This window comes from Camelus dromedarius, chromosome 32, assembly GCF_036321535.1.
Source record: "Camelus dromedarius isolate mCamDro1 chromosome 32, mCamDro1.pat, whole genome shotgun sequence".
NCBI classification, from domain to species: Eukaryota; Metazoa; Chordata; class Mammalia; order Artiodactyla; family Camelidae; genus Camelus; species Camelus dromedarius.
This window is the reverse complement of record NC_087467.1, coordinates 17,681,758-17,700,044: the sequence shown is the minus strand read 5'-3', so window position 1 is coordinate 17,700,044 and position 18,287 is coordinate 17,681,758. Positions and strand designations below refer to the sequence as shown.

The 18,287-nt window shown below is 35.7% G+C and overlaps 1 protein-coding gene and 1 pseudogene across 15 annotated transcripts in view; one reads left to right on the top strand and one right to left on the bottom strand.

The window, feature by feature from the left end:
- The window catches only part of METTL4 (methyltransferase 4, N6-adenosine), a 427,480-nt gene that overhangs the window by 22,795 nt on the left and 386,398 nt on the right, over window positions 1–18,287 (top strand). For 14 of the 15 annotated variants that reach the window (XR_010378698.1, XR_010378697.1, XR_010378704.1 and 11 more), the window contains exons 6-8: window positions 3,306–3,480; window positions 5,792–5,898; window positions 6,288–6,379. Coding sequence is in view for 2 of the 15 variants with exons in the window: in XM_031439117.2 (XP_031294977.1) it covers window positions 3,306–3,480; window positions 5,792–5,898; window positions 6,288–6,379 (374 nt within the window). In the remaining 13 variants the exon portion in view is untranslated. Of the gene's footprint in view, window positions 1–3,305; window positions 3,481–5,791; window positions 5,899–6,287; window positions 6,380–11,629; window positions 13,103–18,287 lie in introns of those variants that run through there. The other variant, XM_010976551.3, reaches the window with a different exon arrangement.
- LOC116148792 (ferritin light chain-like) lies at window positions 6,651–7,289 on the bottom strand (annotated as a pseudogene).

Genomic DNA, 18,287 nt, shown 5'->3' with positions numbered 1-18,287 from the left:
GGGGATAAGGAGGAGGAGGAGAGTAGGGATAAGAATCTTGTGTGGCAGTTGACTGTACATTATTCTTTCCCCATTCATACCTATCAGGATCCATCTAGGTCCTGTTGAAATGTCACCTCTTTCATAAAGATTTTCCAGATTCCTCCAGGCAAAGGTGCTGAATTTCTGATCTCCTTTAGCAAATTTTAATACATCTACTTTATTATGTATTTCAGTCATAAGGGTGGATGATTTATCTTTTCTGTTAGATTGTGAACATTGGATTGTGACCTCCTTGAGATAGAGCTGCTGCTCTGTGTTTTTTAAAATTGAGATAAAATTCACCATTTTTACCACTTAGAAGTGTATACGGTTCAGTGGTTTAATATGTTCACAATGTTGTGCAGCCAGGGTGTATCTAATTCCAGAATGTTTCCATCACCACAAAAAGAACCCCATACTTCCCAGTTCCTCCCTTTGCCTATTCCCTTGCAACGTGAATCTACTTTCTGTCTCTATGAACTTGCCTGTTTTGGACTTCATTTAAATGGAATCATATAACATGTGGCCTTTTTGGTCTGGCTTATTTCATTTGGCATATGTTTTCAAGATTCATCCATGCTGTAACGTGTATCAGTACTTCATTCCTTTTTATGGCTGAATAGTATTCCATTGTATGGCCATACCACATTTCGTTTGATGGATGTTTGGATTGTTGCCGGTTTTGGGCTGTGAACAATTTGTGTATAAGGATCACATACTACATTTGGTCTTTATTTTTATTTAGTTCCTTAAATGTAGAATGATGTCCCAGCCATTTTTTGTCTTCAAGACACTGACTCTTTTTTAAGAGTCCGTGCCCCTTGTTTGTAGATATTCCACAGTTTGGATTTGTTTGACCATTTCTTCATGATTAGATTCAGGTTAAATGCTTTTGGGAATATTACATAGGTGATATTGCATATTTTCCATTGTAGTACATAAAGATGTGTATATTGGAATTTGTTCAGTGATTATGGAGATTAGAACCAGAGAACAGAATATGACTATTTCATCCTTCTCCCAAATCAATCCAATGAAATAAAATTAGAGCAATCAAGAAATCCGCAGTTATTGGACTATCAAACTTCAAGTTTTGGCCTGATGTTTTTCATAAAACTGTGGCAAACTTGTTCTTTTAAAATCATCACTTTGTTTATAAGAAATGCTAGTTTACGGAAAGAGCACTGGTCTAGATGACAGAAAACTTGAGTGCATGAGATGTGAATTGTTTTACTCATTTGTTTACTTAAGAAATATTTAATGATCACCTCTTAACTTCATGCAGTTGTCATGTGTTAGAGCTAACTCTAGTGTTGATTGCATTTGGCCATTAGGGTGTCATTTACTTTTTCCAGAGCAAGTCTGTACCTGCTATACCTTCTGTAGTAGTAGAAGCCTTGTAGTCAGTTGAGGAATAGAATAAAAGAGAAAGGAGATGGACTACATGCATACCAGTCCTTAGCTTAGCTGTAGACAGGAGACCTAACTGAGGGAATTTCTCTTTTCTTTTTTCTTTTCTGTTATTTTCTCTTCTTTTCTCTTTTTGTCCCTCTTCTCCACACCTCTCCCCCATCCTCCTCTCCTCTTTCTTCCTTTAAAACTGTGTAGTATGTAAGCATATTTATAGGGTGATGGTGAGGAACTACTAGAGAGGTTGAAATTACAGAACAAGGGGGTAATTATTAATTAGCATTACTAATAGACTAGCAGAGAAATAAGAGAACACAGCTGGAAGGAGAAGCTTTAAGTACACGAAGCCATCCCATTGTCTTTAAGGGGAAATGTATAGAAATAGATCAGTCAAGGTGTATAATGAGAAGGAAAAGGGTTAGGTAGTTGAAGGAGTCTGGTGGCCTTTATTGTTATTGATGTATGAGTTAACTTCATCTGCCAAGAGTGAGTTTGGGCAAGGGACTTGAAAAGGGATGAAGGTTTGTAGTAGTTGACCAAGGATAAGTAAAAGAATTTATGAGTAGTTTTGAGAGCTTGAGAATGGATTTAATTGACTTAATTCTTCAATTCAGCATTTTTCTCCACCTAATTTTTTCCATATGAGAAGTTGAATTGAAGATTGAAGGTTTGCAGGAGTTGTGGAGTGATGGGGTAAGGGCGGTTGGGAGTTAAGGGTGCTGGTGAGAAGGCAGTGAAGTGATTGGTGATTGGTTGTACGTAGGGAAAGGAAGCACGTGTGGGCAGGAAGATGCTGATGGACTCAGTAAGGTGAGGAAATGGGTGCTGACTGGATGCTTTGATAAAGTCAAAGAATAGGTAAGGAGTAAGAGGTCATGGCCAGAGATCAATGTTTATGGTTTCAGAGATGGAGTAAATGTGAGTGATGATGTGGTCCAGGTTATGGCCACTGGAGTGGATTATTCAAGTGGGGTGAATGCAATTGTATTCATTTAGGGGAAGAATAGTTGAGGTGTGCACATTATTTAGATTGTGCTTTGAAATTGCCTAGGATGCTGGCAAGATTTATGTTGGTGAAGTAGAAGGATCTCAGAACTTAAGTCCTCATTGAATGTGGAGAGTGAGGTTGAAATGGGTTAGGTAATAACATGGGAAGCTCGTTAGTGTACTCCTCAAAGAAAAGGGGATTTGTACACAAAGGTAGATGACTGATAGCCTGGAACTGGCAGTAGGAGAGCTAGGAGAATACTGACCTCTCCTCTCCCTATTCCGTGTGCTGGGTGTTGGAGAACGGACCACATTGATTTGATTGGGTATTGTAGAGCAAATCGTGGTCTAGCAAGAGAAACCAGACTTCATACTGTTAATGGCCAGGGAGATGTAAGACTATAGAATTTTTTTTTGTAATGAAAGCATGAGAGTTTCTGAGACCCCAGTAGAATTGATTCGGAAGGAGGAAAGAAGCAGGATTATAGGCTGAGGGTGGAAAATGTGGTGGGATAGTGAGACAGTTGTTTCAAGAATGTGATGGGGTCCCTGTGTGATGTACAGATTACCAAACAATATTTGATTAATTTTGAAGAATTATAAAATAATAGAAAATATTAGTAAAATTACTGACATGTAATACACTTAGAAGTGATATAGAAATATAGCCTGACAATATTACACTAGTAAAAACTAAAAATGTTTATTTCCTACTTGCGAGTAATAATGTGTCCACTGGGTGTCACTGTGGCTTCATATTTAGTTACACACAAAAAGTAGATATAAGAGCTTTGTGTTTGTGGAGTCATTGTTACACAGGTCTTCTTCCTACTTATTTTTCTTTTCCGCAGCGAATTTTGCTAATATTTTTTCCTGTTTATTTTTAGATACAGTTATTTATCACCACTGCAAATAAAGCAGATACCTATCCCTAAACTGGCTGCTCCAAACTGTCTTGTTGTTACTTGGGTGACCAATAGACAGAAGCACCTACGTTTTGTAAAGGAAGAGCTTTACCCTTCTTGGTCTGTGGAGATAGTTGCTGAATGGCACTGGGTAAAAGTAAGTTCAGAAGTTAACTTATTTGTTAATAAAGCATGACATATAAGTCACATAAAGATAGCATCTACTTTTCAATGCTTAACATGTCACCACTCTACTCCTTCAACACGGTCTAATTAGAACTTTTCCTTTGCTGCTAAATACTTTTATGTTTTTATTCTCAAGGCTTGTTACCTGTTTGTCCTGTGTCTTTTTGTATTAGAATCCCAAACTGTTGGTCTTAGAGAATCACTGAGGTAGATACCAGGATGACATTTTTAAAAGCTCTGATATCTGTAGTTTAAAAAACAACAAATAAAATTTGTCCATCACTAAATTTGTCCATCACTAAACATAGAAATTTGCTTACTGTTCATCTTCTTCCTCTTTACTCATTCACAATTTCAGCTACCCTTTGTGACTTCTTTTCTTCTTTCTTTTTTTTTCTTATGTTGCTGGGGATGGGAGGGAGAATAGCAAAGAAACCTAGTGTGGAAGAGGTGGGGAAATTCTGCAAGCAAGGCTCTTTATACTTTAAATCTTAACTTAGTTCCTCAGTGCCTATTTTTGAGAGAAATGATTCCAGCTCTGGGATTGCCTGAATGATCTTTAATAACTCTGGTTGGTATAAGAATACCAAACATAACAGAAAAGTAAGGCATCAGTTCAGAGTTCATTGGACATCCTTTTGAAGATACGTTGTCTACTTAGATGAATTCTACAAAAGCCCTCCAGATTGTTAAAAAGATAAACCAGGTTATTATGGAGTGAATGTTTAACACTTATATAATGTTAATGAATAATGGTTTATACATTTCAGACAAAGGAGAGTTCTGTTTTTATGTGCTTTGTGGTCTACTGAAATAGCTTCTAAAAGTTGTGTGCATTGTTTATTTGCACCTATTTGATGGAATTTGGAAAACAAACGCTTAATGTTGTGTCTTTGCTTTTTACAGTTGTACCTTGGGCTTAGCTTTTGTTGATTTGCTATCGGACCATAACAGGAATATAAAACTCTATTCCATCCTGTCTATTATGACAGCTATTTTAGTCAGAGATTGGGCCAAAGTCCAGAAAAGGGTGCTTACTAAAATCAAAACCAGTAAAATGTTAATACATAAAAACTAAGGCTATTCATTTCTAGTGGTAATAAGTTTTAAGAAATGGTATAATATAACTGTAGTTTAAAACAAAAACTTAGGAAACACTTATTAGGTAACTGCACATATTGTTATAACAGGAGTTATCTGCATTGAGTATAAAGGATATCTAAAGATTAAGAATTTGCCAGTGTTTATACAGCACTGTGTGTGGAGTAGATGCTGTTTCTTATGGGCCCCAGAGGTGATAAAAGGACTGTACTGATTTGTTTTTTTTTATTTTTGGTGCCTCAATATAAAGTAAAGTGTTCCATAGATAATAGATATAAATATTCCGATAGTGAAAATATGTACCTCCGTGCATAATTAATGAATTGATATTGTTTATATAAATTGTGTTTTGAGTTTGATTAGCTACAGTGAGTCTTTGAGATTCTGATCCCTCTGGGGTGAAATGATAAAATTGAATTTCTGGATTTATAATGCCAGGAGATTAGATCATGTATTGTGTATCTCATCAATCCTGGAGCTTCTTTCATTAATTTTAGCTCTGACAGTATTTAATGACACTATTTCCTATAAATAAAGGAAAATCCTTTATTATAATCTTCTTAGTTACATTGCCAGTAATAGGTAGATGTTATTTGAATGAACAAATAAATGAATTAATGATGGCATGGTTTCTAGGAATAAATTCTAATAAAAATAGAGATTTTTTTTTTGTGTGCAAGGTGATAAAATGATATTAAAAAAATTTTTTTAGTCCCTTATAACTTATCCACTTTGATAGTCACTAGCAATATGTAGCTCTTTAGCACTTGAAATGTGGCTAGGCCAAACTGAGATGTGGTGCTAAATGTACAATATAAGTCTTCTGGGTTTAGAAGACTTACATGAAGGAAGAATAGGACACAGGTCAATAATTTTTTGAATTGATTATATATTGAAATGATAATATTTTAGATGGTAGATTAAAATATAATTAAAATTAATTTTAATTCACTCTTTTTACTTTTAATGTTGCTGCTAGAAAATTTTTATTATATATGTGGCTTGCATTTGTAGTTCATATTATATTTTTATTGGACAGCACTAGCCTTGAGGTTTAAAAAATTTTCTATGGTGGAAACTGTATAGTGGTAAGAGAAAAACCCCTTTCTTGGATATTTACAGATGTATGGGTTTCTTCTTCTTCTTCTTCTTCTTTTTTTTTTTTTTTGACTCCTTATCAGATCACCAGTTCTGGAGAGTTTGTGTTCCCATTAGATTCTCCACACAAAAAGCCTTATGAAGGTCTTATACTGGGAAGAGTTCGAGAGAAAGGTGCTTTACTATTAAGGTAGGAAAGATGATTTTTCAAAATCTTACACATGTATTAATTTGGGGGCTTTTAAAATTATTAACACAGTGGCCATTGGTTTCCCTTAATTTTCATGTTTTTGAAAATCTGGCAATGGCCCAGACAAGAGAAGTGTGACTAGTATGGCACACGAAATTTTATATAATCTTTTGTTTTATCTAATGTGTAATAGTCATTATTGTAGAAAAGGAAGTTATCTGAAATTTCTTAACACTTAAATTGTTGATTTTTATTATTATTTCCATTCTTAAATTTACTATAAATTCAGATACTATTTGAAAGGTGAAAAATATATAAAGGTAACTGTGGCTTATATGTAAAAAATTGTCGTTTAAAATATAACATACTTTGTTGTTCTGTTCTAATAGGAATGCAGATGTAAAAGAGCTCCGCATTCCAGATCACAAGTTAATTGTCAGTGTGCCCTGTACGCTTCACTCACATAAGCCACCTCTTGCTGGTATGTTTTTATAAAACAGAATTGTTATGAGTTGTGTTAAATTGTAAACAGGATTGAATTTAGTATTTGAGTGGTCTAGACATATGGAAATTAAACCAGATATGTTATTTTAATTAATATTCTAAAATCATATAGCAGAATTTATGAAGTAGAGAATAGATTATTTTTTTGTTTTTTTGCTACAAGAAAGCTTTATTGTTTCCATTTGGTCCATGGCTTGGGAGAGGGCTCCAGACAGTTAAAGTAGCTGCCTGGTGCAGCAGGGAGGGGTTCAGGCAGAGGCCCTGACGCCAGGGGGATGGAGACGGGCGAGCTCTGGAGGCGCCTCTTCCTGCTTAGGGGTGAGCCTTTCAAAAAGGTACCCGCCCAGCCCCGCCTGGGGGCCGGCCAGCCTGTAGAGGTCGGTCAGGTGGTCTCCCATCTTCTTGATGCGTCTCACCTCCTCATCTAGCAGGTGGCTCCCCAAGAAGGCACAGAGATGGGAGTCTGTGTGGGCAGAGCCCAAGGCCTGCAGATCCAAAAGGGCCTGTTTCAGGTTCTTCTCCAGGCCCATGGCGGCTTCCATGGAGTCCAGGGCTTTGCCCTATTCCTCTTGGGACGGTTTTGGCTTGTCTGGGAGGAGGGCACTGCCACAGCGCTGGTTTTGCAGCTTCAGGAGGCGCTCGGCCAACCCGCGAAAGAAAGGAGGGCCTTTGCCCTCCAGAGCCGGGAGGTGGCGGCCGAAGCAGAAGCCCAGAGAGAGGTAGGTGTAGGAGGCCCGCTGGTGCAGGGTGACCAGGTGGTTGACCGCGGCCTCCACTTCGGTGGAATAATTCTCAAGAATCTGGGAGGTCATCGTGGTGTGCAAAGAGGAGCAGCAAACCACAAAAAACCGATATTGGTTGGTCCCGGAGGTTGTGAGTGGAAAGCAATTTAGAGGATGGTCGAAGGTTGGAAAAAGGGTCTGTTAACGTCCAAACGCGGTTGAAGCCGAAGACAGATCCGCGTGACCACCCAGAGCACTGTTACTAGTTTTATATTACGTCAGCCTTTCCTCCTATACCGTGTCTTAGGTTCCCCTTACTCTCCAAGGTGTTACCCTATTACTGGCCTCAACAGAATGAAGACTGATGGCGCATCTGAAGACTGTAGTTCTGCTAGGGGCTTTATTGTACTTTATCCGTTGCTTGTTCTAAAACTAGGAGCTCTGAATAGCTGTCAGAGAGATGGTTAGAATTCCCTTGATACCTGGTATACACACTCAGTTTTATGTTGAGGTAGTGTTGCTTTTCTGAACCATTGGAAAGGTAATTGCTGCAGCTTGCAATTGTTACTAGTCTTAAAGCTTTAGCATAATGTTCATTAATGAAACTAAGCAGCAAAGAATAGTGGAAAGTTTTGGCTTTTCAGATAGACTAACATGAGTTTGAATCCTGGCTCTTCTACTTGAGTGAGTTACTCTAATAATTTTCTTCCTCAAAGTTGTCATTTAAAGAAAGAATAATGGTATTTAATCTTTTCAGAGTTGTGAGAATTGGTTGTATTATACTGGAAATTCTGTAGCATATAGTAGATCAGTAAATGGTAAATTTTTCAAGTGAAAGAATAAAAATACAGGAATGTAAGTCCTTGAGAGAAACTGAATTTGCTATTAAAATCTTTTCTTTAGGGATATATATATATATTTTATTAATTTGGTGGTCCTAGCTTAAAAAACCCCAAACTTTCAAGCTGCCACTCAGGAAAACTACAGGCCATCAGCCTATCAAATTGTTTTGCAGAATGTGGGATAGTTCATGAGCTAGGACACGTAGGAAAGTGAATTCAAATTCCCAAGAGAATGTTTATTGATAGCACTTAGGATTTCTGTTATCCTTAATTGCTTATGCAGAAGAATCCTTAGTGTTAATTCACTTGAAAAATATTCAGATGTCTACCTGTCGATCCATTCTTTGACTTAGAGGGATTCTTAGTGAATAATTGCCTTTAAACTTTGGACTTTCATAGATTCTTTAATGCATTAAACATTTGACTTAAATAAAAAGTAAAACTGTACTATTCTTTGAGAAAAAAACTATGTTTGGCACCAGTTACACTCAGTGGAGGAAATCTAATTTGTACTCTCATTTGAATTTTCTTTATTATTTGGTGAATACAAAGCTTAATTTAGGGCTTGTCTTAGGGCTTTAAACATCCAAAAACCAAGACCCAAAACCTTTCACTGCCAAATGATAAACTATTTATCAATTCCTTTGAAATAGAGTATGTTTAAAGATTAGTCTTAAGATACAAAGTTTTGTAAAATAGTGATTAAAATTAGTCTTTTATTAATACTAATAAGAGCCTGTATTTATGAAATGCAGTTCTGCCATATTCCCAGTAGAGAGCAGCACAAACACATTTTTAGCATTGAGAATATTTGAAAAGAAAAATCAGACTTTTTGGGGAAAAAAATCTGTGTGACTCGGTGTATGTAATTCTTATGTTTGATTAAGTACCGGTAGACAAGTATTTGTAATCCTTTATTTTTGAGTTCATGTTACTGGATAGCAAGTGCCTGTATTTTGGGTACAGAGCCACACAAATTAAAGCCATCAGAAAGCAACTCTCAGATTTCTGCAGTATATTTTACTCTGATATCGTAACTGTAGAATTTGGAATAATACATGTTTCTATATATGATGCTTAGAACTTTTACATGAAAATGTTCTTGAACTGCTTTATGCAAATTCACAAAATGAAATGTTCTCTCTTTTGCTTCTACAAACACCAAACTTTTTTTCTTAAACAAGTTTTAATTTCTTATTTCTGCTACAAAAAGTAAAAAACACCAAACTGGCAGCATATTCCATTTCAAAGTGGTACATTTACTCTTTTTAAGTGCTGAAATTTCTTCCTATAGATTGAAAGATAAGACAACAATAGCTATGACTTACAACCTAACAAAAGTGTATATTCTTAAGTTTAAAGATTTAAGGTAGAAAAATAATGAAATTAGAGTATTTGAATGAAAATTTTATTTTTCATATTTTACCTTAGGAAAATTTCCACTCATTTTTACTACTTTGCTCACTAACAGTTTGTATCTGAAGAGTTAAACATAGTTTGATGAGATCCTGTGCACTAACATTTGAGCCACTTTTCCCCCAGTCATGCCCCTTGCTCCTAGAACAGAAGGGGAATGACTGGCTTTGTATGGATTACTTCCTTTCCATTGGCTGGAAGTATGTTTTACTAATAGCATATGTTACACACTTATCTCTCTATATGTCATATTCATATTTAAATTTATACATTTGATTTGCTTTTTAAAATTGAGATATAATTGACATGTAACATTGTATTAGTTTCAGGTGTATCATAATAATTTGATATATATATATAAACTGATTATAATAAGTCGACACATAGTCACAAAAATTTTTTTTCTTGTGATGAGAACTTCTAGGATCTTGCAGTTTCTTTTACATTGTTATTTAAAATCAGTAAGAATAAAATATTTCCACTAATTTGCCTTTTTTGCTCTGTTTTGAAATTAAACATATGTGGTTAACATTATAAAATCATTACTGCTTGATTTTCTGCTTTTCTTAACTGGGAACGAAAAAAATCTGTGCAGAAATGTGTTACATTGATAAAGTTGGAGGTGGTAAATGGGTTTAGGTTTTATGTATTTTTCCACTCTGAGTACCCGGCCATCTTTTTCTGTTAGATTGTGAACTCTTAGAAAACATGGATATCTGTTTCCTTTATTAAGTCCCATAGCACTGATTATAATGGGTGCTCAGAAATAGTAAATATTTTTGACTGGCTTACTACAGTTTAGACTCCAGTTTAAAATTCTAAAATAGAGTTGCTAACATCTTTGTACCGAAAAACTGAACAAACAAGCAAAAACAAAAACACAAAACCTTGCTTCATTATAACCTTAGACCACATCAAAAGTTAATTGAGGCCAGTAAGGCATTGAATTCATGGGGCAAAAATGGAAAAGTGATATAGTTTTATTGTTCTCTAAGACTCTGGGGAAATCTTTCTCTTTCAAGTTTAGTATCATTTTAATTATATACTCATGAAAAGATGAGAAATCTCTTGTCAGCATCTCCTAGTTGTTAAAGCCCTAGTTTGAGTTTTGTTGAGTTACAGATATGAATACTTTTAGTTCTTTTGATTTTTGAGAAACAGAACCAGTGCTTTCAGACAGATGAACAATTAATTTGCTATGAGAGCAACTGAAGAACATTATGAAATATAAAGTTTTTCGTATATTATCTTTTAAATCTTACGCATATCAAGTATTCCTAAGGTACCCTTATTGTCCCTGAAGGGAATTTGATGAACTTCTTCCAAGCTTAATCTTGTATAGCAGTTAAGAACTATATTTTGCCTGTCCTAGTGACTTTTTATACTTGAGTTGTTATTTTCATACCCACTTACTTGTAACAGAACATATGTATACAAAAAATATAGCTAACCAGCAACATGATCAAGGTTAAATTGATTTAAATATTTGTCATTCAATTGAGCATGTGCTTTAAAAAAAAAACTATTATGGAATTCTCTCTTTTCTGTTAGTTTAGGTCACAGCTATTTAGCTAACATATATATGAGGTACCATTTTCCCCAACAAAATACAATTTTCAGTAGTTACGAATACTTTGAATAAGGAATGCGTAACTGTGGAAATAACATGGTGAAATTTAGGTAAAAAGGGTCTATAATTTGGAAGTGAAGAAATGTTTTCAGTACTACCAAGTTATAGCTGAGGAGGTAGAGTTATTTGTTCATTATGTGTTCTGAATATTTCTATCTGTCTCCATTTCTTACATTAAAGTATATGTTTGCAGGGACTTCATTTTCTCTTAGTTTTTAAAGTGGGTTGTCTTTGTATTGTTCCTATAGACTTCTTTTTACTCATGGATTACATTTATTAAAAAATAAATGAAGTCAGTACTCAGGAGATATGTCAGCATTATTGAAAACTGAAAAGTCACCTGTGTGGGTGTTAAAATCCTCATTTCTCATCTCCAGATGAAAACCAATAAATCAGAACTATTGAAAGTTTTGATAGTATTGTTCTCAGTCTCAAGGGTGCTTATTTCAGATGACTTCTAACTATAAATAGTAAAGCCTGTGATGAAATCTTTGAAATTAATTTGCTGTTTTTTTTTTTTTAAGGAAACATTTCTGCCTTTCTTCTCTTAATTGCTAAGGGAAATTGATTCCTTTCTGAATAATGATTTTTTTGTTTTTTCTCTTTTTTTTGGACAGAGGTTCTAAAAGACTATATCAAGCCAGAGGGGGAATGTTTGGAATTGTTTGCTCGGAATTTACAGCCGGGTTGGACTAGTTGGGGCAATGAAGTTCTCAAATTTCAACACATGGATTATTTTATTGCTCTGGAGTCTAGAAGCTGACTATGCTCTTAAAATTGTGTTTTTCTTTAATTTTCCTCCCTTCATTCTAATTGATTTTTCCCTTTATTACCAACCAGTATGCTTAGAAATCTAAACAGGACTTGGTTTTTCAGCAAAATGACTAGAAGTGACTAGCTTGCATGTAATTTTGAGATAAATTTTACTTCAGTTGTACTAGTATTCCATATTATTCTGGACCCACTACAAATAAAGAGATAAGCAGTTAGAAAAATGGCAAGACTTTGTTATTGAAAAAGTTTGGAAAGCATGCACTGAGGACCGGAGGTCATAATTCTGCCTGTGGATGTGTTTTGTTTGGCCCATTTGGTGTTATGAAAATTTTTTGAATCATCAGTTAAAGAAATCAGAAATTTCACATATAAGACCAGATTTCGGCCTTTCTTTAAACATTAGAAACTCTGTTCACACCGTGGCCTATGTTCTTTCCTGGCATCAATCTGTGGGACCCAGTGGTGGCAGCTCCCTTGGGAAGGGCCATGAACTCTCCAGTCCACCACAGTAACACTTGCCCCATGCAGTTCACTTATATTGTCTACTTGGCCCCTGGACCGCCCAAATTTAGAACCTCTAGTATACTGTTACATACTGGGAAAAATATTCAAAGGCCTGCCAAGTACTGCATCATTGTACTGAATTCATGAAACATTTTTTGGAGGGTTTTAAAATTGCATTCAAGGTCACTTTTCAAGCACTTTTTAGTTTTGCTTGTCTTTCTAGAAGGAAAAAACTTCTTATAATAATGTCAGAAAGTAAACACTGCTTATGATTGTGAAAACTTTTTTTATATTATTTACAGATTTTCTACAAATAAACATTTGTTTACTAAGTATTTTTACTGAAATGGTTCTTTGAAAAGTATGCTGATTTATTCTATATAACCTTTAAAATTTTTTTTTAGGTATAATTTTTACATAATAAAACTCTGCAATTTTCAGCGTAGAGTTCAGTGAGTTTTGAAAACGTATTTACAGTTGTCTGTCTACCACCATAATCATGATATAGAACATTTCCTTCACCCTCCAAAACTCATATGTCCCTTTGCAGTCAGTCCCATTCTCCCATCTTTGGCCCTTGGCAAATAATGATTTATTTTCTATCATCAGTTTTGCTTTTTTAGAATTTCGTAAATGGTACCATAGAATATGTAACAGACTGTGTTTGGCTTCTTTCACTTAGCATTTTGAGAAAAGTATACTATTTACAGATTTGTTACAGATATCTACTAAATAAAATGTTAGACTGAAATGATTATCTGTCAAGGTTGCCAATTTGTTTACTGATTTTGCCAAATAAAAATGTTATTTTTGAGGTTTGTTCGTTCTTTGAGCATGTGAGTGATAGTATCAGAGGCATAACTTTATATTTATGGAGGTATTCTAATCTGTTATTTAAAAGGAAAAATGTGTTAAACTTGAAGTGAACTTCTCACAACCTCATTTGAAACTCTTTTTAGCTTGTGGTATTTATAGATTTTATGTAGTTTATGGAAATATTTTATTCTCACCAAGTTTTTGGACTTTTATTTTTGCATCATAGATACTGATAATTAAGAGAGAAAAAGACAGTTTTTATTCACTGAGTCTAGTATTAAAGAGGCAGAAGTTCTAGTCTTAATTCTGCTCCTAAGGTGTACATCTCTGGGCCTTGTTTGTAACACCTGTTTAATTATTGGGCTCTTTTTTGAACAAAGGATAATTCTTCAAAATAAAGCAACAACATACCTTGTAAGAACAGAAAGGCCAGACTAAGAACATTGAACTTTGACTTCATTACTGATAAGGTTTAGCCAATTGACCTAGTGACTTTATTATTCAGTTTATTTCATAGTATGTTTTCATCCAGAGCTTTTTATACTATTTTTAAAACTTGTGAAGATTTTTTTTTCCTGTCATATTATTTTTACACACATAAGTTCTTTTAGGATTCTTGGAAATGCTCAGGCAAAGGGATAGAGCTAACATTTATTGAATAGTATGTGTTACTTTTTTTTTAAAATTAATTAATTAATTTATTTTAGTGTTGGTGTGAGAATTTTTTTTTGACATTTTTAAATTGAGTAATAGTCATTTTACAATGTTGTGTCAAATTCCGGTGTAGAGCACCATTTTTTAGTTATACATGAACACACATATATTCATTGTCACATTTTTTTTTTTGCTATGAGCTACCACAAGATCTTGAATATATTTCCCTGTGCTATACAGTATAGTGTGTGTTACTTTTTGCTGTGCTTTTTACACATTTTATTGTTTCTAATCCTTACACAGCCCTGAGAGATATTATCTCCATTTAATAGTCAAAAAAGTGAGGCCAAGGAGACTATTTTGTCCAAAAACTTGTAGTAAGTAATGAAACTAGGATTAGAATGCACAGTTCCCAGGCTCCAAAGTCCATGCTGTCTTTCATATAAGAACATGGAAAGCCAAAAAAAATGGTTAAGGATTTCTGAAGTGGTATCATTGCGTTGTAGCCTATTCCCTGTAGCACTAGTGTGTGGTTTGATTTGGACCTACCCTGAATTCCATGCAGTCACACTGGGCATTCCGCTCAACCCACACAAAAAGCCTCCCAGCCATTTCACCTCTACGTGGTTAATGGCTGACCTCACTCAAGAAACTGAGGAATCTTGCCTCGTAAGATCGCATCCTTGGAATTCTCTTTCTCTCTACTCTCTTTCACCCTCTCACACAAGGTCCATTAGAGTAAAATCACAGAACATTTACTCTTTTGGAAGCAGATCCTCTTTAACTTAATTGTTTTTGTCACTCGTTTTCCTTTCTTGTTCAGCCTTTGTACCATCTAGTCGGTTTGACTTAATTTCTTTTAGTTCTCTTGGCCACTGTAGGTGCAAGGTCTTTTTTGTATTTAAGGCAGTAAGTTCACTGTAGCAGTCACTGCATTCTGAAGACAACTTGCCTAGGTTTGAACCTCAACTTTTTCAGCTATTAGCTTTTATTTCTGGTAAGTTTCTGTGCCTTAGCCTCTCCATCCGTAGACAGGGGCAGTAATAATACTCAGCTCATAGAATTGTGAGAATTAAATGAGTTAATGCATGTAAGGCACTTAAAACAGTGCTTGGAATACTGTAAGCACTCAACAAATGTTTGGACCCCTTGCGTACTTTTTAATTTCAGGTCAGAAAGATTGTCTATCACAGTGTGTGCTCCAGGGGATTCACCTGAATGTTGCCCATATAATTTTTTAATCTAAACATCATATTTTCTCAATCTTGTTCTTGAGATCAGATTTCCTAGCCTGCATTTGATTTTATACGTGAGGAATCTTTGAAATCTTCCTTTGTTCCTATTGTGGTCCTGCCTAAAAACAAGTAATTAAAAAAAAATGAAAACAAAGGGCACATCTGGCTTTGGGCTTCAACTCTTGATTACATGCTGCCGTGCTGACTGAGCCGCCAGTTACTTCACATTGTTTGATGACATCCACAGGTGGTTAATTGGTGGCCTTTCTGATGTTTCCTCTGTAGAGACCTCAGGCACATGGCACATTAATTTTGGGTTAAAATAGATCTGTTAAACTTTGCTGGAGATGTCAGGAACTTGATCTTTATGTACAACAGCAATGGACTGAATGTTTGTGTCAAAATTCATATGCTGAAACCCTAACTTTCAATGTGATGGTATCTGGAACCACCTCTAAATATTTGAAGCCTTTAGGAGGCAATTAGGGTTAGATAGGGCCCTCATTATTGTCCTTATAAAGGATATTAATCCTTTCTAAGAAGAGGAAGAGACCCAGGATCTCATTCTTTGCATGCAAGCACCAAGGAAAGGCCATGTAAGAATATAACCAGGAAGAGGGCTCTCACCAAGAACTTGACCATGCTGGCACCCTGATCCTGGACTTCCAACTTCCAGAACTGTGAGAAATAAATGTTTGTTGTTTAAGCCACCCACTGTGTGGTAATTTGTTACAGCAGCCCAGAGCTGACTGAGGCAGCCATAGCCACCTAAGGCATTTTCCAGTTGATAAGGTACGAAACAAGTAAATAAGGCTTGTTTCTTCAGATGATCTAAAAGGCACCAGTGGGTAGTAGGTTTCTACTCTTGAATGTCAGCATTTGAGGGAAGCCAACATCACTGTGGACTAGTGGTCTTGGAGGAAGACGGAGCGGCTAGTACATGACTCATGTCTGAGCTTTGCTTTAGTTGCTGCCTTTGCTCTGCCCTTGCCGTAGGCTCTATCTACCTTGTCCTGTTCTAGTCATCCTAATTCTGCCACTCAGACTCACTCTTACCAGGAACCCCTAGGTTCCTAAATCTTTCTTTTTCAGGCTTGCTACTCTAGAGACATACTTTTAGTGAATTTTTATGTATTCAGCTTTAGTGAGACATTGGTTTTTACTGATTGTGATTCAGAGGATGATTATAATCACCTTGAAAGGCTTTTCCTTCCTTAAAGTTGCTGTCTTATTCACCTCATTTGACTCATGTACCACTGGCCTGCCACACCCTGGGAAGCACCACGGCACTGTTGGCATAGTTTTCTGATTATCAGAGTTCTTTTACTTCAGTTATGTCACTTTATCCTCAAAGCAGTCTTAGGAAATTGTAGTTATAATGAGGGACCAGGTTCATAGAGGCAAACTGACATGGCTGATAAGTGATAACCAAGACATGAATTCTATTCTGTGTCCTAAATTAAGACACTTTCTGTTGTACCATGTTTGCCGATGAACTTGAGATCTTAATAACAGGCTCGTCAGCTACTGATCAGAGGATCCACTGTGGGACCTGAAGCAAAATTAGAGTGGTTCATGTGTAATCATCCAAACATACCTTCCTCAGTATGTGATATCATCAGTCTTGTGTTATTAACATAGTAACACAATATTTTTTGTTAGCAATTTTAGTGACATTGGTTGTACTGATAGCCTGAGTGCAACTCAGAATCGCTCAGAATCAGATGGGCTGCTAAACCCTTTGACATAAGCCATTAGCGCACTTACCATATAGCTGTGTTTTCCTCAATTAGATTAGTCATTTTAAGTTCACATTTTTAAGGAAGCCCTTCCACAAGATATAGGCTTGGACTTGAAGGTGGCTGTTCAGATTGTTAGAAAGGGGACATTAATGTTAAGTACAGGTGCAAATTATTTAATGCACCATAGTTATCTGCTGTTAGTGTTCAGATGCATAGACCAACCCCAAACTCCACAGAGCGTCTTAATTAAATTCATGGCTCTGTTGACCAGTCTGCTCCAGCTTGAAAGCAAGTCAGAATACCAGAATAACATGATAACTCCACAAAATATTTTCCTCTAAATATTTCTACAAGTTAACCTAGATCTTCTGGGGCTTCTGTGAACTTGAGTGGAACTCGGATTTTTTCAGTATCAGTCCAGATTCTAGGGACCAAATAGAAACAAATTGATCTCTAGGAGTGGGGAGCTTGAGGAAAACTTTTTTCCATTTACTTTTTCTGATTAGACTTTGGCCTATTATCAGATAACTGTAATACAACAAGGAGGTACCTTTGGTGACAGCTAAGGCAAATGAATGGTCGTTTACAGTGTTAAAATCATTTTGGGGCAACATCTTGAAGGGAAAATGTATGGTATTCAGCTTGATTTTTAGCTGCTTCTCCCATCATTACCTTTGTAAACCTTAAATGCTAGTCAAACTATTACCTGAACTGGGGACTCTGCTTTTGCTCAAGGACCTTCGTCTGTCAGGAAAAAACTAGGCTTTATTGACCCTTGATATTTAGCTTCTGAGTGAGTTTGAATAATTATTTAAACTATTTTATCCTGTTTTGTTTCCTTTTCTGAGGAATAAAAGGTCTAACCTTTGAACCCTGTAGAATTATTAATGAGGATGAAGTGAAATAACATATGTGGAAGTGCCTAGCATGGGGCCTGGTATTCAATATATATGCTCATTTCTCTTTATTTACAGCCTTCCTGGCAGTACCTCTTATTTTGTGATCCACCTTTTAAAAAAAAATCTCCTACAAGAAAGCTTTTATTCTTGCTTTTAGAGCCACTTTTCATATATATGGATTATTTAGATAGGTTTTTCCTCACATTTATCATGTGAAATGGTTTATTCTGTAGGTGGCTCACTTTAGACTTTACATCTTCTCAATAGATTATGGGAGGTAGGACAAATTTTAATTTATGTTTCTCTTACCAGCATAGCTGGAACTGCCATTATTTAATGAATGAATGAACTGACCCTTGGCTTCCAAGTATCTTTTGAGTTCAATTTAATAGGACTCTTGCAAGAAGCCATTAGAGCGTAACAAACCACAGTGTACAAACACTAGGCTGCGAAACAGTGGAAGTGATGCACAAGTTTAGAGAAGCAGATCACTTAGAGATCACTAAGCAATATGAGAAATGGAGAGCATGAACCATGTCGTGATTAAATTTTGATTTATTTTCTTACTCTAGGTAGTGGCTGTAATGATGTTACTAGACAGTAGGCAGCTAAAATGTGCAGGTTCAGAAGAGTTACAAAGGAAGCATTTTG